At 48.3% G+C, this 20,903-nt stretch overlaps 8 protein-coding genes across 8 annotated transcripts; 5 read left to right on the top strand and 3 right to left on the bottom strand.

Annotated features, from left to right (window-relative positions):
- Position 1: 1 nt before the first annotated feature.
- Positions 2-2,011, bottom strand: V8C40DRAFT_233685 (aminopeptidase I zinc metalloprotease-domain-containing protein). The gene is made up of 2 exons (XM_083213426.1): positions 1,500-2,011; positions 2-1,427 (listed from the first exon to the last, which is right to left on the bottom strand). The coding sequence occupies exons 1-2, from the start codon at positions 1,920-1,922 to the stop codon at positions 153-155; spliced, it is 1,698 nt and encodes a 565-aa protein (XP_083078164.1). The 5' UTR covers positions 1,923-2,011; the 3' UTR covers positions 2-152.
- A 673-nt stretch (positions 2,012-2,684) lies between these two features.
- V8C40DRAFT_261805 (uncharacterized protein) lies at positions 2,685-4,119 on the bottom strand (the record flags this gene model as incomplete). Its single annotated transcript, XM_083219303.1, has 2 exons — positions 2,685-2,700; positions 2,822-4,119. 2 exons carry the CDS (start codon positions 4,117-4,119, stop codon positions 2,685-2,687), a joined length of 1,314 nt encoding a protein of 437 aa, XP_083078163.1.
- A 1,362-nt stretch (positions 4,120-5,481) lies between these two features.
- Positions 5,482-6,982, top strand: V8C40DRAFT_282649 (cystathionine gamma-synthase; the record flags this gene model as incomplete). The annotated part of the gene is made up of 1 exon (XM_083221823.1): positions 5,482-6,982. The coding sequence occupies one exon, from the start codon at positions 5,482-5,484 to the stop codon at positions 6,712-6,714; it is 1,233 nt and encodes a 410-aa protein (XP_083078162.1). The 3' UTR covers positions 6,715-6,982.
- Positions 6,983-7,755: 773 nt separating this feature from the next.
- Positions 7,756-9,257, top strand: V8C40DRAFT_233682 (NAD(P)-dependent alcohol dehydrogenase). The gene is made up of 2 exons (XM_083213425.1): positions 7,756-8,202; positions 8,270-9,257. The coding sequence occupies exons 1-2, from the start codon at positions 8,062-8,064 to the stop codon at positions 9,134-9,136; spliced, it is 1,008 nt and encodes a 335-aa protein (XP_083078161.1). The 5' UTR covers positions 7,756-8,061; the 3' UTR covers positions 9,137-9,257.
- Positions 9,258-9,685: 428 nt separating this feature from the next.
- On the bottom strand, positions 9,686-11,194 carry V8C40DRAFT_282647 (phenylacetaldoxime dehydratase family protein; the record flags this gene model as incomplete). The annotated part of the gene is made up of 1 exon (XM_083221822.1): positions 9,686-11,194. Exon 1 carries the CDS (start codon positions 11,156-11,158, stop codon positions 9,686-9,688), a length of 1,473 nt encoding a protein of 490 aa, XP_083078160.1. The 5' UTR covers positions 11,159-11,194.
- Positions 11,195-11,931: 737 nt separating this feature from the next.
- V8C40DRAFT_233681 (uncharacterized protein) lies at positions 11,932-14,180 on the top strand. The gene is made up of 2 exons (XM_083213424.1): positions 11,932-12,549; positions 12,641-14,180. Exons 1-2 carry the CDS (start codon positions 11,956-11,958, stop codon positions 13,949-13,951), a joined length of 1,905 nt encoding a protein of 634 aa, XP_083078159.1. The 5' UTR covers positions 11,932-11,955; the 3' UTR covers positions 13,952-14,180.
- Positions 14,181-15,997: 1,817 nt separating this feature from the next.
- Positions 15,998-17,888, top strand: V8C40DRAFT_261800 (catalase; the record flags this gene model as incomplete). Its single annotated transcript, XM_083219302.1, has 4 exons — positions 15,998-16,037; positions 16,104-16,199; positions 16,275-17,192; positions 17,257-17,888. The coding sequence occupies 4 exons, from the start codon at positions 15,998-16,000 to the stop codon at positions 17,886-17,888; spliced, it is 1,686 nt and encodes a 561-aa protein (XP_083078158.1).
- A 549-nt stretch (positions 17,889-18,437) lies between these two features.
- Positions 18,438-19,715, top strand: V8C40DRAFT_233677 (2EXR domain-containing protein). The gene has a single exon (XM_083213423.1). The coding sequence runs from the start codon at positions 18,480-18,482 to the stop codon at positions 19,674-19,676; it is 1,197 nt and encodes a 398-aa protein (XP_083078157.1). The 5' UTR covers positions 18,438-18,479; the 3' UTR covers positions 19,677-19,715.
- Positions 19,716-20,903: the final 1,188 nt, after the last annotated feature.

Here is a 20,903-nt window from a genome sequence, read left to right as displayed (position 1 = left end):
TCACATTGTTTGGAGTCAATTACTATTAGCAGCATCTATCTTCATGAGTGACATGATTCTAATCTCATCTATATTAAGCCTCCATCCTGATGCAAAACATGCTCTGGTCTACTCTGTACATATCTATTATTACTCATCTATCCCCTTTACCATTACTCCCATTCGCCATCAACCTGCTCCCAGAAGTCGAGGAAGCCCTTGAAGAACTGCACGCCCAAGCCAGGGTCCAGGGCACCAGTCGTAGCACGGATCGAGTGCATGCTCAGCTGAGGCAAGCCAGCATCAGCGGCGCGCACACCCATTGCGCTCGACAACATAGGGCCGACGGTGCCACCGCTGCGGGAGTCGTTTCGGATCTGGAAGTCCTGCAGCTGAGCGCCACACAGGTTGGCAACGCGGTGGAGGATCGCGGAAGAGACGGCGTCGGTGGTCATGTGGGCGTTGCTGTCGCCGCAGACGACGAGGCCGACGTTGAGCTTGGGGATGTGCTCGGCGAGGTAGTTGCCAATGAAGTTGGGGTTGCCGGCGTGAGAGACATCGGCAGACAGGAGGAAGGACTTGGCGAAAGTCTGGCCGATGAGACCAGGGCCGTAGGTGTCGGGGTTGAGAGCCTCGACGGCGCGCTCGACCGTGGAGGGCAGGAAGTTACCCCTGGCGCCCTGTCTCAGCAGAGATCCAACCTCTTCGTCGTCGAACAGGGCCACTAGCTTGATGTAGCTGTCCTCGTCGCGCTCTGTGGAGTGGAGAAGACCCAGGAGAGCGGACCACGAGCATAGCTTGTCGTCGATTCTTCCAGCGGTGATGAACTCCTTGTCCAGGCCGAAGACGGAGGCCGGCTGGGAGTCGAAAAGCTCAAGCTCCCAGTTGACGATGGAGTCGTAGGAGGTGATGCCAAGCTGCTTCGAGATGAGCTTGACCAGCTTCGGGGGCTGGGTGTTGACAAAGGCGCCGACAGAGCCAAGCAGCTCGGCGGTAGAGCCATCGGAGCTGTCCAATCCAATGATGGGGACAGCCTGCGTCTCCGGGTTGTTCTGGCCCATCATGCCGACACCAAAGTGCGGTGCCAGCGTGGGGATCTTGGCAATAGGCCAGTCCAGCTGGACGAGCTTGCTGGAGGTCTTGCCCGTCTTCTCATCGCGCACAATGACTCGGCCGCCAATGCTCAGGTCTCGATCCCACCAGGTCTGGTTCAAGGCGCCGGCGTAGGGGGCAACGCCGAGCTGGACGTAGCCGGCCGTGGTTGGTTTCTTGCTGACGGGCTTGAGTCGGGCTGTCAGTGCGTCGATGTGGCCGGCAATCATGCCAACACCGTTACCGGGCTTGTAGGATTTGCCGACGGCAAAGGCGATGATGGAGCTGCCATTGCGAGTGACCCAGTACTTGCCGCCGGGTTGGATCTTGCCGGACCAGGAGTCGCGCGCAGGGAGCTAGGAGTTTGTCAGCATGTGATCTTGTACGAGGGTGAGACTTTGAGGTGTCACGAGCGCAAGCGCACATACCTCTACGTAGCCAGACTGGCGCAGCTTGGTCTTGAAGTAGTCGACGGTATGAAAGACGGTCGGGTTCTCGCGCAGGAAGTCGAGAAAAGGCTTGGTGAAAGCCTCGGGCTTGAGGTCCCTCACGGCGCACAGCTTGCACTTGTTCTCCTCGTCCACGTGCCAGTTGACCTGGCTGACCTCGTTCGCAGAGAGCTTAGAGATGCAGTTCATGCAGGCGCGGTTGTCGAGAGGCGGGCGACCGTCCATGTCTGCGAGAACAAAGTGCTTTGAGGAAGCCAGGGGAGAAGCAGCTTGCTGAGCTTGAGTCGAGGCCGGGATCGGGGCAAACAAGGAGGAAGCGGAAGACTGCGCGGAGACGCTGGACTGGGCCTGAGCAGGCGCTTGTTGTCGGAGGGACAGAGAAGAAGGCACGCGCCGTGTCATGGTTGCGACGAGAACGAGAGAAAGGAGGAGAGAAGAGAAGTGAGGGCGAAGGGCGCGTTAAAAGGCGGTGCGAGAGAAAGAGGTTGGGGATGTTGAGCGTCAAGTCGAGTCGCACCGAGTTGCGCGCATGTTCCCCCGGATTGGGGCGCAGCACAGACATTCCGGTACAGTAAGCTGGGGTACAATCACGATAAGCACGGGGCCTTTTGTGGCGCCAGGAGCGGGAACCTATCGGCGATGATTAGAGGGGGGCATTAGGGGATTTACAGCGGATAAGGCGCCATGGGAACCTGCCAGGGCCAGGGGTAGTTTCTGTGCAGGTGCATGTATTTATGTGCCCGCCCTTTATAAGCATCCAATCCCGTATTTTACTTCTAGGCTATGTGGTGTCAATGGTAACGTCCTGAAATTACTATGTACCTAGGTAGTAAATAAGATGTAAGAAGAACGTATAAGCATATGACATATATTCCTTCGATGGCTACTCCTCTGGCTAAGGTACATATCTTTGATATCAGCCCTTCCATGATAGAGGAAGACGGTACATTTACCCTTGTAGCGCATCAATGTTCCAAATACTACATACGTGTATATTGATCAATATCGAGTATCTGTATACCCCAAATATCTCGCAGCAAATGACTACGGATTCTCCGTTTCCGTTTCCTCTCTCTCCATATATAAAAAACCAGGTGGTAGTACGTGCGCCATCTAGCCATGCCCAATGAGAGATGTAATTCCTCGAGCATAGGGAACCTGCATTCAAGTAAGAGCACAGCTTCGAGGATAATGAGATTGCTGAAGTCTCACGTTAGTCATTTGTTCAATTCCAATAATCCAGGTGGATGTAGGTACATGTATGATGAGGATAGGTAAAGTATATATACATCAAAACGTACCTGGGAATATCATGTCGACCGTCCACTGTCTGGGTAAAATGTAACGTCCTAAGCTGTGGAAATAAGGCGTCGCCATTACAGTCATCTGAAAATAAGTCGTCAAGATTGATATCCTGACTGGTCTCGCAAAAGTCCAAGCTCCGACAATGACGACCAAGAGATAATAAACCCTTGGTAGACAGTTTGGCACACACCAGTTGCAGTGACAAGTGACGAAGGTCTGGCCAATGAGAAGCAACTATCTCACAGTCATCGTTTGAGAAATCCGTCTCTATAACGATGGGGGTATCATTAGAGCTACGCTGCTTAGGCTTCATGATAAGAGTTCGAAGCTTTGAAAGAGCGCTCAATGCCGTCATTGCTGCTGCCGAAATTTTGATGGTTTTTCTGAACGTCAACGATAAAGTGGTCAAGGCAGTCAAGCCCGTGATGTGCCATATCGCACCATAATCCGAATCTTCCAGCATGAGGGTAAGCGAAGTAAGATTTCTCAACAGAGGTACAGCCCCTTCGATGGCCGCTGCTGTAGCAACCAAATATAGAGATTCAAGTACGGGAAAGGACGTAAATCCCATATCATCTTTTGCGATTGTAACCTGTTCTACCGCAGAAGCCGACCAGCTCCACGGGAGTTTCAAGTTGGTGACACACTTGCTCTGTGCCAAGTGAAGAAGAAGATCGCCGCTTATAGCGCCGATGATAGGGTGGCCTGCTGGCCCATGAGAGAGATTGGCCTCTTGCAACAGTGGTAGGTGCTTCAAAACATCCAAAACAAGTTGGGGCGTGAGTCCTCTCCACACGCGAAGTTGTATCGACTTTAGTTCCCGACAATTGCGCAAGCAGCCAAGCGTAGAAATTTGGATAAATACACCATCAAACTTGACTCTGTGCAGCGATGGCGCGCAGTATAGCTCCATCTCTCTGACATCTAGGCCATAGGTAAAAATGTCCAGCTCCCGCAATCGGCGGAATTCGAGGTCTTTGAATGCGTCGTAATATCTTCTCGCAATAGTGTAATCAAAAGAAATGGTAAAAATCTTGGAGGCATATATTTGTTGCCGGTCCCCTGGCACTCGTAGAAGGTTGTGCGTAGCTTTTGTACTTGTCCATAACTTTCCCGTCCCGCACTCAAACCATAACGAATTTACTTGGACAGCTTTGGACAAGGTCCCCAAGTCGTTTGCATCCAAACAGAATGAAAATATTAAGTCGAGGATCTCGGGTAAACACAGCGCTTTCTCAGTGGAATCGAACCGTGTTATCGCCGGAGAAGAAGCTGTTGCCGGAGTGTTTGCCATATTGCAAAAGATTGGCAGGTGGGATAGAAAGGGTTGAAAGATGTATTAGCCGGCTCTTTGAAACAATTCATACCCTGGGATTATCGCTGCCTTTTGTATTTGAACAGATTAGCATGTTTCTATCCGTGACGTGGCCTGAATTTCTCAAAGTTTCATTGATCGGCTGTTCCTGCTAATTTGAGCCCAGAAGTAATTCTGAAGTTTCCATAGGGCGCGCTTAGTCTTTTGCTGAACCTGCCATCACAGTTTTACCAGCCTCATTATCTTAATCATAAACATAGCCCCTATCTACAAGCTGAAGCTTTAAACTTTTGGCGCCAAAACTCCGAGCAAGAGCAACTTTCCCGTATAGATACAGTTCAGATCTAGGGCAACAAACTTCAAGGCTGGGAAATTTAATGTCTGATAATCTATTCACATAAACTTCAACTTTTATGTGTGATAAATTACAAATACCTATACATACCTTTCTCCTGTTCGTGTGGCTCAGCCCTCTGAAATTTGATTTGGGAAGGTCGGGTTGACTCTTCAGTATCTCTTGTCCCAAATTGAGTAGGTGAATAGCAAATACCCGTGGTCGTCATGGTATACAATTGAGAAACGAGCTTCTTAGTAGCGAAGGTGTTGCCTAATCATCATTTTGCATCTCGTTGACGGTATGGTTCATCCTAAATAGCCACATCACTTGTTGTGCCGGCTGTATATAGCCACTCTCTTTAATTCAGTTACCTTTGTCCAAGCCAATGCCATAGGAATAGATGGGCACCGAATACGTTGGCAAATAATAATAAAGATAAAGAGCCATCCATCGCGGCGTTCTTGCTCATTTGTGTCACAACCTTCCTTTTTTTTGGACCTTAGATGCTAGAAAACATGATAGAGTACTGACGTGATGTGTTTCGCTCCGTGACGATATCCTCACCACAACCCCCTACATAACCATGAACGTCTTCTAAAGGCAAACGGACACATTATGTCACTGCTTCGGTTATGCACTGAAATCTCCATTTAACAAAAGCCAACTACACGTATTCAGGCGTATAGGGTAAGGAGAGATAAAGCTTCCAGAACAGCCCATACATACGGATCTGAACAAATATAGACGAGATAAGCGATACAGGCGAATTGCACCTTCATTAAGCTGCTTCTACGCATGGAGACAAAGCGATGCATTGATGTATCCGGCTGTATGAGACAATAAAGACTAGCATGGCGTCAATAAGCAGGAGATCTCCGACCTTGATCATTTAAGAAGAGAACACGTATACCTCCGACCTTCACATATGGGAGCGGCATACCGATTGTGCCAATCGATCCAACAAAGAGTTTTAACAATAGTCATCGAAAGAACAATATCAGAATATGGACTTGAACAGAATTAAACAGCTCTCTGGAGACTATAAGCGGAAGAATGGCTTGTCACTGGCTACCCGCGCGGTTCACGCGGATGCCAATGTCGACAGTCACTCTGCAGTGGCTCCCGCGCTGCACACAAGCACAACATATCGCTTCGCAGATGATCCGGATGAACTTGTTCCGTTCAAAGATCTCGATCCTGAAAGGGCTCTCGGGTCTCATGCTTACGCTCGCTACACAAACCCCAACATGGTTCGCTTCGAAGCCGTCTTGACTTCCATATTGGGTGGACCAGCTCTCACTTATTCGTCTGGCTTGGCGGCTTTTCACGCCATTCTCGTCCTTTTGAATCCGCACCGCATTGCAATTGGCGAGGGATATCACGGCTGTCATGGTGTAATTAAAATGGTCTCTCGAATGACCGGTCTGGAGACGCTGCCTCTCGACTGTGATGCCTCTGAGTTACAACCTGGCGATATTATTCATGTTGAGACACCACTTAATCCGACTGGAGAGGCTATTAATCTACAACATTATGCGGATAAGGCACATAAGGCAGGGGCATTTTTGACTGTTGATGCGACTTTTGGGCCTCCACCGCTTCAAAATCCATTTGACTTTGGCGCGGATATTGTTCTTCACAGTGGCACAAAGTATTTTGGAGGGCATTCTGATATGTTGTGTGGTATCTTAGCTATGAATCCCAAGCATGACTTTCTTTTAAAGCTGCATAGCGACCGTGTCTATCTGGGCTCAGTTGCAGGCAACATGGAAAGCTGGCTTGGAATGCGATCTCTGCGGACTCTTGAACTTCGAGTAACAAGACAAAGTGCTACGGCGACAGCACTGGTATCTTGGCTTCATGGCCAGCTTCAAGATTCATCTACTGCGGTGCATCGAGTGGTTGAACAAGTTCATCATGCAAGTTTACAAGCCGAGGCAACGGAGGAGGATAGCTGGCTACGGAAACAGATGCCCAATGGCTATGGTCCTGTTTTCTCTATTACCCTAAAGGATGTGAATTTAGCAAAACGTCTACCTAGCAAACTTCGTCTGTTTCAGCATGCGACGAGTCTTGGAGGTGTTGAAAGTTTGATAGAATGGCGAGCCATGACGAATACTAGCATTGACCAGAGGCTGGTTAGACTGAGCATTGGCGTTGAAGCGTTGGAGGATCTGACGCGGGATTTGCAACAGGGGCTGGAGGCTCTCGGCAAGGAGACGCTGCCGGAGAAATAATATTCAGATACAAAATAGTACTTCTATTATCCATATGAATATCATGTATCAATTCTGGAAAAGTTCAGGTTGCCTGGATTGAAATTTACATGTAGTTTGCGTCATGTCATCTTGTCTCGATGGTCAAAGTTTTGCTACACGTGGGAGGCAGTGCCGCTGATGTTAGCGCAGCTTCTAGAACCTGTCAAAGATATCCATTAAAGTGCGACTAACAACAATCAAGACAATCTTGCCGCGTCTAAAACTTTTCATCATTTATCGAATCTGACAGGTTCGTCATCCACTGGAATCAGGAATCGTACCATTCCAATTGTGTCCGCTCACTAAGCAGACTCACTAAGCAGAGGAAAATCCGCTTCACTACCGAACGGAAACTTCCGACCAAATTGCGTGTCGTCATGCCGGGATTTCTCCAGGCCGCATTTGGGCAGTTGATTGTTGATCTGCTTGGCTTCAATTTTGTCCCAACATTTTCGAGACAGTGGACATTAGAAACCAATTATACCAAAAATAGTTGTATTGAATTTTAATTCGGCGAAACTAGGAAATGAAGAGATGATTTTTATCGCAGCAAAATACGTGTATCTACCTGGGCGGAATGCATGTGTTGGTCACAATAGAAAATACAGCATGTAAAACACGGACATGGAGTAATTGAACAAGGAAGAAACAAAAAAACGCCCTGATAATAGCAGACACAAAGACCCATAACCAACTGCGACTGCAGCATGTCGATTTCAATCCATTTTAAACTCCGACCAGCTCCCTTTTCGAACTTCGGAAACGCAAGCCCTTTTCCAGAAGCAAATTGGTAAACAAACAACTGCCGCAGCGTTGCTCTCAAGCTGGGCGACCGGAGTGATTCGATCGCCATTCTAGCCGAAGTCAATCGAATGACGGCGCTTCCAGCGGGTCAGCACCGCCCAATCGGCCGATCCAAGCGAAGCATGCGAGCGGAGCGGACCACTGATGGGGCCTCAGGATTTGCTAAGGTTTGGGGGCTTTCCTGTAGGCGTCGCTGACTATTGGCATGGGAACTTCCGCCATGATGTAAGGGGGTTGATGATGATGAAAACGGGATGGAATTGGTGAAACGTCAGGTATATAAGTCTTGGATGAGGAGCTGTGAAACCGTTTTGCATCATTCAGACACACAACAAACAAACAACAACATCCAGCTTCTTGAACACAATACACAGCATTTTAAACCAGCTACATTCTCACTCATAATCTATCAATTAATTGACCAACAACAACCGCTTACACCAACAACCCTCTCTGTGCACCAATTCACAGCAATCACAGCAATCACATCTTCGCCAACTCACAAAAATCACAACAACCACAATGACTAACTTTACCGTCTACACTGGTGCCAAGGACGGACATGTCAAACCCAACAATGCGACCAAGCCTGAACAGCTCACTGGCGACCAGGTATTTCTGAGAATTACCGCCTCAGGAATGTGCTTCACGGACGTCCACTATGTAAGTCGACTTCAGCCCCAGATGCAAGACTTCAATTCCCAACAAATACTAACACAGCTGCCTCTAGAAAAATGGTGAGAACGCTTTGGGTCACGAAGGTGTTGGTGTTGTTGAGGAGACTGGCCCCGGTGTCACCTATCTCAAGAAAGGTGACCGAGTAGGCTGGGGATACCAGACCGACAACTGTGGCCACTGTCTCGACTGTCTTCAGGGCCAGGATATCTTCTGCAAAGAGCGTGTCATCTACGGTGACGCAGACGCCGTGAACCGGGGCAGCTTTGCTTCTCACGCTCTCGTTCGAGAGGCTTTCCTCCACCCCATTCCCGATGATATGACCGACGAGGATGCCGCTCCTCTTCAGTGCGCCGGTGCTACCGTCTTCACTGCTCTGCACGATGTCGACTCCAACGACACTGTCGGCATCATGGGCGTCGGTGGCCTTGGCCACATCGCCATCCAGTTTGCAGCCAAGCTTGGTTGCCGTGTTGTCGTCCTTTCCGGCTCCGACAGCAAGAAGAACGACGCTACCAAGCTCGGTGCGCACAGATTTGTTGCCATGAACAACGGCAACATTGATCAGCAGCTTGGCGACTGGAAGATCTCGCGCCTCATAGTGACCACTTCCGCCCAGCCTTCATGGGACAAGATCCTGCCTATGCTCTCCACTCGCGCCCGCATCTATCCTCTTTCTGTTTCTTCCGACAACTTGGAGATTCCTTACATGCCCCTTATCATGAGCGGCATTACCATCCACGGCTCTCTTGTCGCTTCTCGCCATATCCACCGCAAGATGTTGGAGTTTGCTGCTCTGCACAAGATCAAGCCTGTTATTGAGAGGTTCGAGATGTCGGAGGATGGTATTAACAAGGCATTTGAGCGCCTTGAGGCAGGAAAGGTGCAATACAGAGTTGTTCTGTTGCCCACTCAGCAGTAAATTGGAGAATAGTGGTTAAGAGATGATGCATAGCGAAAGGCGAAGCAATAATGATTTCATAGTCTTTACTTTCAAAATTTATAGATGGGATAGAGAAAAATAATATTCAGGTTCATTTACTTCATTACTTGCTCCAATGTTTATGATATCTCTAATTGCGCATTAGCTGTGAATTTCTGGATTGTATGATTGTACGGGCGAGCAGCACTTGTCAGCGTGAGTGTTTCATGAAATATTGAGTCGTAATTTACCAAGCAACATACCCGCTTCATCGCTTGCTTCGTCATTATGATGCATTAAACATTGAGTACGATCTTTCAAGACACACATGTCATGCAGACATTAAACTTATTGATAGAGAAGCCACCTAGAGCTACATGTATCCAGGAAGTTGTCTGAGACGGATTTCAACAGTGCATAAGTATCCCATCATCGCAAAGATATGACGGATCAATGCATAAAAATAAATACATTCCATGCTGTGCTTTCATTGCTATGCTACGGCTTCAATACCTATAATTTACTCATCTACCAACCCCAAATATCAACTCACACCTCGAAAAAGGGAATCAATCCGGTCCTTGGATAACAATTAATGTATTCAAACGTCACCTCCCCCGGCTTCAAAGCCGAAACCTCGTGCCACGTCCGCATCTTGAACGTCTCCTTGCCAAACTGCTGGGAATGCGAATGCGCTCCGTGGAAGATTTTATGGTGCGACTTGTGCTTGGAAGCCCACGCCTCGATGTCCTTCAGAGATCGGAAGAAGCCGCTACTGCAAGTCTCGCGTCTTCGTCGCTCCGTTGTCACGACGAGGCCGAATTTGTCTGCTTTGGAGATTACATTGGAGTCATTGACATTTGTGGCGTTTGTGCCATTCGAGCTGTTCGAGCTATTAGAGCTATGCGCCTCGTGCGCTCCATTTGCTCCGTTGGTCTCGTGTATGCCATTGATGCCATTGGAGCCATTCGTATTGCTGGCTCCGTTCGTACCGTTCGTTCCATTTGTCGCGTTTTCCTTGTGTATACCATTCGCACCATTAGTTCCATTCAGATACCCTGCATAGCTCTTGACAAGGCTTGTCAGTCCATTCACTACTGTGCTCCCAATACCGTTCAACGAAGCCAACTGTTGCGCCTCTTCTGCCTGAAGCAGTCGATTTGTGGTCATGTTCCGAGAGAAGCGCAGCCCAATGTCGCCTGATTCGGCCGGATTTTCCTCCAGATAAGTCATCCCAGCTCTTAATACTGGCTCAAGGGTGCTTTCGTATGCTTCCCTTTCGTCGTCTTTGCATCGCTCCCAATATTGGCCAGACCGGATATGAAGAATAGACACCTTGTTTTCTCCCTCAATGACGCGGCCTTTGCTATCTTTCTCAAAATTTGGAGGGCTGAGTTTATATTCTGGCTCGAATGGATCATGCGATGATGCTGGAAATCTATCGCGAGCTGCTCCCCAATAGCCGGTGAATTTGTGGCCGACTTGGCGGGCACCTTCCAGGGAAGCGATACCAGGCTGATAGTCGTTTCCAGAATATACGGTTTCGAATCTCTGTTTGGGAACTGTGAATGACTCCCTCCATAGGCCTACTACGTCCTGATCAGAGGGAGACAGTGTTTTATGAAGCTGTTGCAGGTTCAAGCTCTTGTTGGCAGCCTCGGCGACGTCTTTATCGATCCAATAAAGAATGTATATTTCTGTATCCGGAACATCATAGCCAGCCTCCACGTATATCTTCTCCCACAATATCGGTAACAATTCCCCCGCTCCTCTTCGAATCCATTCTTCGACTTTCGCAGCGGCCGTTCTCTGAGCGGCAGAGGTGACGTGAGCATTCAATTCGGTATGTAATCCCTTTGCAGGGTTCTCTTCATATCGGGGTTGAATACCAATGTAAGAAACATTTACATTCTGGACATGTTCAGGAAGTTCCACCATGTACCGAGGGAACTTGACTTGCCAGTTTTCAGGCTGGTTCAAGGGTAGTTCTCGGTTTTCCGTTTGGATCTGGGAGTGAGACATTGCACAGCGAGGTACGGGGTTATAAAGGCTTCGCTGTGGCTTTTTCTTGATCAGATACAAAAGGCTTATAGCAAATAGATATCAGATAGCGCCTGGTAGCTTAAACGGATGTTATCTTTTCTCCAAATCGCCAGGGGGGACCAAGCAGCTTGTAGTTATATGGCAACACTGAATACGGATCCAGACATAGAGCTACACTAAAATTACCACATGAGGAAATGCGGAGAAGAGGCGCTCGGTAATCTCGCCTCTATCCAAACGGCTGGGTCATCTAAAGCAAGCATTGCTCCAAAGAGTTTGCTGTAGGACTCGGGGTTTACAGAGGAGCATTCAGGGTTCTCCATCCACTCCGTACACGGAGAGAGATCTTACAGCCTCGGCAGCTTCGGCTATATCGTCTAAGCACGCTACACTCGCAAAGACATGGAAACTCCCCGCATTCCCCATTCTAATCCAGGTGCTTGAACGTCTCCAAAATTACCTAATGAACGCAAGCGCTGCGCGACTCCGCGACTCCGTAAGGCTGGGCTGACGCTTAGCTCGCTTCGCTCGAGCAAAACATCCTCGCCGTGACGGAAGGATTGGGAGGCGCAACGAATCAAGGAGCCCTTGTCTGAGCTGAGCTGAGCTGAGCCTCTCAAACCATGAGCGAGATTAAGAGACGCACGCGCACTGGCTGCCTCACATGTCGGGCCCGGCGCGTCAAGTGCGACGAGCGGAAGCCCGCCTGCAACCGCTGCACCATTGCCAATGTCGAGTGTGCGGGATACGCGCCCAAGCGGCACATCGACGTGCGCATGCCGCCGCGCGCGTCTCAGTCACAGCAGAGCTCGCCGGCAGACGTCGAGGATGACGATGTCCGCTCAGACCGCCTTCACTCCTCGCCCCAGGGCCCTCCGGGTTCCACCCCGTCCGGCCCGCCGTCCGGCCCGGCTTCCGCTCCGTCCACTCATCCTGCCGCCTGCATCCTGCCTCGGCCACAATTCCGCCATGATGGCCTGCCCCTGGTTGGTCTGCCAAGCAATCCGCGGCTGTCACAGCGCCCCTGTGCTGCTTCCAGGGAGGTCCTGGCCTATCACCAGTTCTTCTTCCGGACGCTGCCGATGCTGTTCCCGGCTGACCACTTGCCATTCTGGAGAGATCGTCTCTGTGACGAGGCCTGGTGTCTCGAGTATGCTCAGCGGGGGTTGCTGGCTCTGGGTTGTATGCATCGTGCCGCTCTCATGATATCCATGCTTGGTGAGAACGATCAGGCCCGCGGACTAGACACTAAAGTCATTGCCGTCCAGGGATACACCCAGGCACTGCAGGAATTGTCAAGTCAGCTAGATGAGGCCGAGAAACAATTAGAGGTTTTATCAGCTGTCCTAGTTCTCATGGCCTACTTTGAGGTAAGTAAAATGGTGCCTGAGCTGAAAGCTCGGCCGGAAAGGGCCAGTAGATCAACTTATCTAATACGCGGGTTTAATAACATGACTATAGTGCTTTGCAAGCAACATCCCTGCGGCATACAGCCATGTCTGCACCGCCAACTATTACTTTACAGCCCTCAAGTCTAATACGCCAGCACATGTTGATGACCTTGTACTTGACTCCCTGGGAACCGCCCTGCAGACTCTCACGTGGACTTGTTACATGGCAGTGCCACTTCCCGGCATGCTGCTCTCGGTTGGCCGTACGACGACTACAGGGTACATTGCACAAAGCCCTTCCTTTCTGCAGCGTAGCTTGCTACAGATTTTAATTGACTCTGGAGTTCATGACGAGATATGGACTCTTACGCCGGTACGCCAAGACCCATCTGTATTGTTAGAAAAGGTCTACCGACTACAACGTAATCTACGGGAATGGAAGGATGTCCATGGCCATCTTCACCCCAATCTGGAAGCAGATACGGCAACCTTGGCCAGTCTTGAGAGTTCGGAAGAATACCATTTCCCCATTCCTCCGTCTCCTTTCTTGGCGCTTCCATCAAACCTATGCCTTTCCGGGGCCATGTACAACTTCCTCATGGCACGCATAATGTGGACTCTTTGCCTCTATGACAAAAGCCAAGACGCAAAGAAGATGGAATCCGAGGCTTACATATACTTTTACCAAACCATGCGGTTTGCAGCAACCCACACAGCGAACAATAGCCTAAGGACGCTGCCCAATGGCACATATTCTACAGATGCGCCTGTTGCTAGCGAGGAGATGGACAAGAGTTTCTTACCTATCCTCTACATCACAGGCCAGTGCAGTCCTCAGCCGTCTTGGCTACGCTGGATCGCGCAGTTGATGAAGCAGATTGGAGAACAGGGACTCTTCAACGGCTTCGTGCTGTCTGCTAGCCTCAAAGTTCTGCATAAGATGGAACTGAGCCATAACTTGCTGTCGACTGATAGGATCGAGCGATATCCTAACCCGGCGCTGCGGATCATCTCGATGCTAATCCCAGAGACGAATGCTCAAGGCTTTGTGTGCTATTATGCTAAGCCCTCTCGATTCAACAGCGGTTGGATCAACCGAGATACCCTTACCTACTATCCCATTGCTCATGCGCGCTTCTCTCCCGAGCTAGATGAGGACAGTGCTGCAAAGCGAGAGATTGAGGTATATGATGAGCAGCGGTCAATGGAGGAGCAATTCACGTCTGAGTGGATTCTAAGTCGTCCAGTCGCGAGTAGCTGGCAAACTCGCTCTTCGGAGACGAGGTTTAATCTCAACCACGTCCTTCGTGACCATATTAATGGCGGTCGCTTATTACAAATGAATCAGCAGACACCGGGCGGGACCGTGATGAGATATTAGAGATAAATAAATACAGGTACTTAAAGAGTTAAAGAAAGTAGAAGATATAGGCAAGAGTGTAAGTCGTATTTATTTCAGGCTCGGCGGATTATGGGCAATACGGTCAATGTTAGACTAATGTAACTTGAGCTGCGTCACCTTAGAAGACAACTCATGTTTGCGATGTACATAAGCATGATTATGCAGTTCTTTTTCTTCCTTCTTCTCTCATTTTCGCGCGATATTGTCTGCCTGGTTTGAATATCCACGTGCTCCTATTCAATATATCGAATACGCAGTTAATTCTTGGAAGTTGATTGTCTCCTTGAAGAATTGCATTGTGATGTCATTCACATCTTTGGTCTGCTCGCTGTCGACTACTGTTTGGGGAATAGCCTATTGTTTGTGGACGGCTATTGGCTACAATCCCCTTGGTTGGGCTAGTGTCGATATTCAACTCCCGTATAAAAGCTCTATGTAGAGAGAATGCATCGTCGCTACATTCGCTAATCTCGGGTAGATCTGAAGTATTAAGTGTTGTTGCTTTATCTCGTACAAGTAATCTTCAATGTAGATGGTGCCTTATTTATGGAACTTTTGTTCGTGGCTTACACTGAGGGCGAGGAGGTTATAGCTTACATCGAGTGAGGAACGTTAGTCTGAGATCAGCCATCAGCCAATAGCCTCATATCTAACAATATTAATATTTCAATATTTATTTTGGTAACTCTTGTTTATGTATTTCTCGATTGTTGACAGTGGATAGGTAGTTGTATATGAGACCGAAAGTGATACGGATGAGCCTGTTCAAGATTTGTTGTATCGAACGTCATATTCCTCCCGGGCTACTTTTCTTCAAATTGAAGATACTGGTAGCTTATCAATGGAAGTGCCTAAATGGTAATAATTAGAGAGCAAAATAGTGATAGCGGCCGTGGGGGAATAATAGTATATTGGGTACTAATACAATGCCGAACCAATCGGCGAGATCCTATTAATGAATAGTCAACTGAGCTACCCATCGGTAGTTTTTAGAAAGGAGCAGCGTCAAAGTAATTTAGTATTGGACATATGGGGTCCATCATTACGCCAATATGAGAACATGGGAAAGTATTATCATCGGCCGAAGCAAGTTGTACTTTTCTACATTCACTTGATAGACTTGGTCTCACTGTGGAGCTGCTAATATTATCCAAAATCCTTGAATAGAAGGAGCTCAAAGGCGTCTTAATGATTCAATGAACACATTCACCCGCCTCTCTTGTGCATACATATACTCCGAAATGTACCTAGTTTAACATGACACCAGTATGACTTCTCGTTGTAGAGCCTAAAACAATAGCATTTGGCTACAATTAAATGTCCAATTTCAAGGTATTTAACATATTTCTTCAAGAGCCTGTGCAAAAGTTAGTAGAATTGGAATAACTATATCAAATTGATGGACTAGGATGTTCCTTCGCGGTTCCATACACTCCGTTGCTGCCTGGAACTGTTGCATCATCTGGCATCGGGCGTATTTCGTATGTACGAATCATCAGGCCATCTTCGAACCGACGTAACTGCCGTGAAAATATACGTCTCGATTACTATCTTGAAAACATTTTGAGGCTGCCGGCACTTGAACGGATGGGCAGGGCTTACGAAATGTTATGTGAGCGTGAACAGGTACACGAGCGCTTCGAATTGCACGAAACAGGTAAAGCCTCGCCATCTGTTCCTGAAGATGGACTAGCCTCATCCCCGGCGAAGTCGGCCGAGGCGAGCTTTGCCACATTCGCTGACAACCAGCGAAGGTTGAGCCACACGAGCCAATGGCGTCGATGATGATTGAGCAGCCACATGGTTGAGCCGGATGGCGCAGGTACGTCACCGGCATCACTTACACGGATGACTCTCGGCCGAAGCGACAGACAGTGATATTGCGAGCCTCATTGGGATGATGATTGTGTATAAAAGGACGGAAAACCTCTCGCTAGTGAGAGGTTTTGGAATCAAAAAATCATTCAGATCATCTTATCTGTATTTCCTTCTCTTACAAAGAAAGACTTACAACTTACTTGAGCTATGAGTTCTACATCATACGCTGTGTCAGGCCGCCAGAACGGTATGTAGAGAAGATGCATCATCATATCTCCAATTTTTTTGCAATTGATACTAATGGCTTGTGCAGGTGACTTGCACCTAAACTACATCGAAGATCGCAACACCGCATCTCAGCAAACCGTGTATACAGCCAGCAATGGAGCACCAATTCCTCATCCTTTTGGTGTGTAATTCCGCAATCGCATATATACGATTATCATTCCTACAAAGGTCAGAATGTACTAATTATTATATGTAGAAACTCAACGTGCTGGGGAGAATGGCCCTCTTCTGCTTCAGGATTTTCACCTGATTGATCTTCTCTCCCACTTTGACCGAGAGAGAATCCCAGAGAGAGTTGTCCACGCAAAGGGCGGTGGTGCTCACGGTTACTACAAAACCACCAACCCGCTCGACGATCTCTGTCTTGCAGACATCTTTTCTGCTGAAGGCAAGGAGTGCCCTATCACCATTCGATTTTCAACTGTTGGTGGCGAAAGCGGCTCTCACGACCATGCTCGAGACCCTCGAGGCTTCTCTATCAAGTTTCGCACCGAGGAGGGTAACTGGGATCTTGTTCAAAACAACACACCCGTCTTTTTCATCCGAGATCCTGCCAAGTTTCCTCACTTGATTCACACCCAGAAGCGACACCCTGCAAGCCATCTTGGTAGCGGTGATGACTCTACCAACTTTTGGGAGTACTTCTGCCAGAACCCTGAGTCTGTCCATCAAGTCATGTATACCTTTGGCGACCGTGGTATTCCTGATAGCTGGCGCCGTATGCATGGATATAGCGGTCACACCTTCAAGTTCGTCAATAAGCAGGGTTCATGGGTGTACTGCCAGATCCACATCCGCTCGAAGCAGGGCGCTGGATTCCTGACTCAGGAAGAATCGACAAAGCGTTCTCCAGATGCCAACCAGAAGGATCTTTACCAAGCCATTGAGCGCGGCGAATATCCTCAGTGGGATCTTTGTGTGCAGACCATGACCCCAAAGCAAGCTGAGGAGCTGTGGGAGACCCAGAAGATCAACGTCTTTGATCTTACCCACTGCTGGCCCCAGGCCCAGTTCCCTCTCCGCAAGGTTGGAGAGCTCTGCTTGAATGAGAACGTGAAGAACTACTTTGCCGAGATTGAGCAAGTTGCCTTTAGCCCATCTCATCTTGTTCCTGGTAAGTCAATGTTTCCCATAACGCAGAGTAGGCATGAGAGAATACTAATAGTGAATCAATTTAGGAATTGAGCCCTCTGCCGACCCTGTTCTTCAGAGCCGCTTGTTCTCGTATCCCGACACTCAGCGTCATCGTCTTGGACCAAACTACCAACAACTTCCCGTCAATGCGCCTCGCACAGGCTATCACATGGCCAACTTCCAACGAGATGGTGCCATGGCCTTCTATAACCAGGGTTCAAGGCCAAACTATTTCTCCTCCATTGAGCCTATTTCCTTCAAGGAGCGCAAGACGAATCTAGATCAGACTCATGGTGCTTTCGTCGGGAGAGCCATTACTTTCCTGTCTGAGATCAGACCGGAGGACTTCAACCAACCTCGCGCCCTTTGGGAGAGAGTGTTTGATGACGCCGCCAAGGAGCGATTCATTAACAATATGGCCGGTCACATGAGCACTTGCACTGAAAAGGAAATCATTAGACGGCAGATTGGTATCTTTCGCGAAGTATCGGATGATCTGGCAACCAGGCTGGAGAAGGCTACGGGAATCAAGGGATATCCTGGCATCAGTGAGCTTGTGTTTAACGGCTGCCACAACGGATTGGCAAAGAATAGCGCTCTTCGAGCTGCAAACGGCCAAAAGAGCCCTCACTTCAACAGCAACAATGGAGCGCCCTCGGCTGGAACTCACGCTTAAAGATGTGAGGAAGTGCCAATCGCACCAGATGGACTCTGGCGACTCCTCGTTTGTGCGTTGCCTGAATGATAAGTTATATTAGCGGTTCATATGTATAGATAGTGACGAGAGAAATTGAGATTACTTTTCCGCAGAGGATCATTTGCGCCCCCACCGCACCCAAGGTTGTCCCAACTGCTATCAACGGCGTGACGCATGTTTACAACCTCTTTTACATCACCCTATCTATTGCCCGAGAGATGCTGCCAGCCTACGCACCAAGCTTCGCCACATCCAATGTGTCGTTATTGGCGAGAAGTTTATCATTGGATTCTGTACTATGGCCTACATCAACTGGCGCCTCCGTGAGTTATTTGCCTGTGAACACCTTGGCATGCATCAGACTTATATACCAACCCACTTCCATATGCATTTCAGCCATTATTATCTCATGTAATATCTTACAGAAAGCTTAGTAATAATCATCAAAGTACATGTACTTAAGCTCTACTAACCCGCGTCTACGCAAGCAGCACTGGAGCGTTATTTCCGTCATCTTACACATCTACACCTAGCCGACGTGAGGATATATGTTCAAACTATTTGCGCGCCATGGGAGCACAGTCAACGGAACCAACATTTCCCCAATTTTCCCTCTTACCTTCGGAGATACGTTTACAAATTTGGTATTATTGCCTTCCTCGTCGAATTGTCCAGCGAGATGACCCCTTTTATCTTGTGGAGGTCCGCGAAGAGCAAAAATGCTGGTCTATACGTCCGACTTGTCAGAATGCCGCCCTCCCACTCATTGCCTCAGTCTGTCGCGAATCAAGACATGTTGTCAGGAAATGGGGTAAATTGATTACGCAAGACTTTCGATTCAATATAGGACCGATATGGATCCAACCTCGTCTAGATCGCTATAATCTCAATTGCGATATTCGCTATATTTGGGACGATGAGGATTATTTGGAAACAATGTATCACTTTATTGACGAGGGACTCTATCGATTGGATGTGATGCCGGTCTCTCTAAGAGCCGAATACTTTTACCCATTCGCCCTAGAGCCACGAAAGGACCCTTTTCAGAAGTGTCCGATTCTTGAGATCCATGGGGGACCACTCAATGGGTACAGCCCCGACGACCCTTATGATGAATTTGCAAATTATATAGAGAGGCCATATGCAGGAGTTTCCCAGTCTGCTATTTTAGCTTTCATCTGTATTCATGGCACTAAAGAGCAGGCCGTGGACTCTGGCTTATTCGGAATACTTCTCGATGCCCCAGTGCAGCTCGTTGATTTTGACGATAATGAGCTGCTAGAACAGTTCTACGCCCTCTTTCAAAAAGGCTGCTGCAATGACAAGCGACCGGAAGTATCCAAGCAATTCGACTCTATCTTTGCCCCTGGATTTCGTTCTCATGTGGAAAGCTGGAGAGAAAATGTCGACTGGCTTATGATGGCTAATGCATGGCGGCGTGCAAATAAACGCTTCTGCAACTCCATTCCAATCGAGGGGGATCCGGGTCTGATCTGGGATCCGCCTCTACTGGAAGATCAAACCCATATCTACATGAATAGCATACATGATGTCCAAGGACACACATTCGATATTCATCATCCTTGGGTGATACAAGCAAAGAAGGAGTTGCCAAGAGTGACACCAAAAATCCAGTTCCTTCTTTGCACAGACGACTGTGACGTAAATGGGAACGTTGGTATGGTACCCTATATGCCGCTACCGTTGAATCGTCGAAGCGACTGGTTTGACAACTTCCTGTATGCGGAACTTGCAGAACTTTCGTGAAATATCAATGTATAAGACTAGAGGCTTTATTAAATACACAAGATGCTCTTTTGGGGAGATGAATCACGCAATAAAAGCAAGTTGGGTATCCGTGAAAGAGTTAAGAAATTACACGTAGATAGAGTGACTTACCATCCAAACACCTCTACAATTACCACGTTCAATATCGCGAATAGGGTCGTTAGCCTGAAGGACGTAGCTGGTAACTAGAGCGTAAAATACAACACCCCACACAGAAACGTTAGTATGCCTGCTGTGGCAACTTTGGATGTGCGATCGCCTGTCAGCCAATTATCGGTCTATCTAAGGCAGTTCCGAGATCCAGAAAGCCCATAATGCCCGTTGCTTGATTGCTTGATAACCCAACGGTAAGAGAAAAGTTAGACAAGGAGAACAGTAGGGCTATGTTCGTAAATGTCCAAAGAAGAAGAAGCAAGACTTTCGCGTGACGGAGGGGGGCTAAAGTCGAGAGCGACTTGTGTTGGATGTACCTCTTTGTTTCCATCCTAGTCCTTGGTGTTGAATCATTGAATTGGTTCTACAGAAGAATGCGACTCCTCCAACTCCAGAACCAGCAGAGCTTATTCCATTGGCGACGGCGCAGCGTGCCTTAAGATCAATGTCCGTCTGTTCGCACCAAGCTGCTCTGCGTAATTTATCAATTTGTTATTGCTACTAGTCCTGTAGAGGTTGCTGATATACACTTAATCACAGAGGCAGAGTCTGAGGCACATTAGAATGCTACTGAATGAGAGGGAAAATATATCATAAAGTATAGTTAACGGCTTATTGGAATCCTATTTCCTTCCTAAGCACCTCACACAAGCGCTGCCCGCAATTGCATAGTCTCCAATTGCATGCTTATGGTGGTTGCCCTTACTTATTTGCGGCTCCATGGACATCAAATGTCAAGTTTCTTCCAAGAAAAAGGGCTCTCATGAATTCAAACTAAACTTACTTAATGTATGGAGATTTGCAGGGATGAAATTAACCCAGGGTGATAGAGATGGTGGTGTGCATTATAAATTCACTCTAGTTATGAAGGGCTCACAAGGCTACCAACCAGATTCGAGATACATGGTACTCCGCAGCTGCAGAACTGCGTTTGATAGTATATGTAGAGCAAATGATTGGCTGCTGATGCGTGTCCTATGGCGAACCCAAATTCACCCGTTGACACGTTGCGGCTGAATTACTGCCTAAGACGCCCCCGCGTCCAACGCGTCC

Source organism: Trichoderma camerunense (genome assembly GCF_050948025.1).
Source record: "Trichoderma camerunense strain CBS 138272 chromosome Unknown V8C40scaffold_2, whole genome shotgun sequence".
Taxonomy (NCBI): Eukaryota; Fungi; Ascomycota; class Sordariomycetes; order Hypocreales; family Hypocreaceae; genus Trichoderma; species Trichoderma camerunense.
The sequence above is the reverse complement of the archived record's forward strand: the minus strand, read 5'-3'. Positions and strand labels throughout refer to the sequence as shown.

Coding starts and splice junctions, on each gene's coding strand:
- V8C40DRAFT_233681 (XM_083213424.1), top strand. CDS start 11,956: ATGCCGCCGCGCGCGTCTCAGTCACAGCAGAGCTCGCCGGCAGACGTC. Junction 12,550..12,640: donor TTCTCATGGCCTACTTTGAG/GTAAGTAAAATG, acceptor ACATGACTATAG/TGCTTTGCAAGCAACATCCC.
- V8C40DRAFT_233685 (XM_083213426.1), bottom strand. CDS start 1,922: ATGACACGGCGCGTGCCTTCTTCTCTGTCCCTCCGACAACAAGCGCCT. Junction 1,428..1,499: donor GCCAGTCTGGCTACGTAGAG/GTATGTGCGCTT, acceptor ACAAACTCCTAG/CTCCCTGCGCGCGACTCCTG.
- V8C40DRAFT_233677 (XM_083213423.1), top strand. CDS start 18,480: ATGGGAGCACAGTCAACGGAACCAACATTTCCCCAATTTTCCCTCTTA.
- V8C40DRAFT_233682 (XM_083213425.1), top strand. CDS start 8,062: ATGACTAACTTTACCGTCTACACTGGTGCCAAGGACGGACATGTCAAA. Junction 8,203..8,269: donor GCTTCACGGACGTCCACTAT/GTAAGTCGACTT, acceptor AGCTGCCTCTAG/AAAAATGGTGAGAACGCTTT.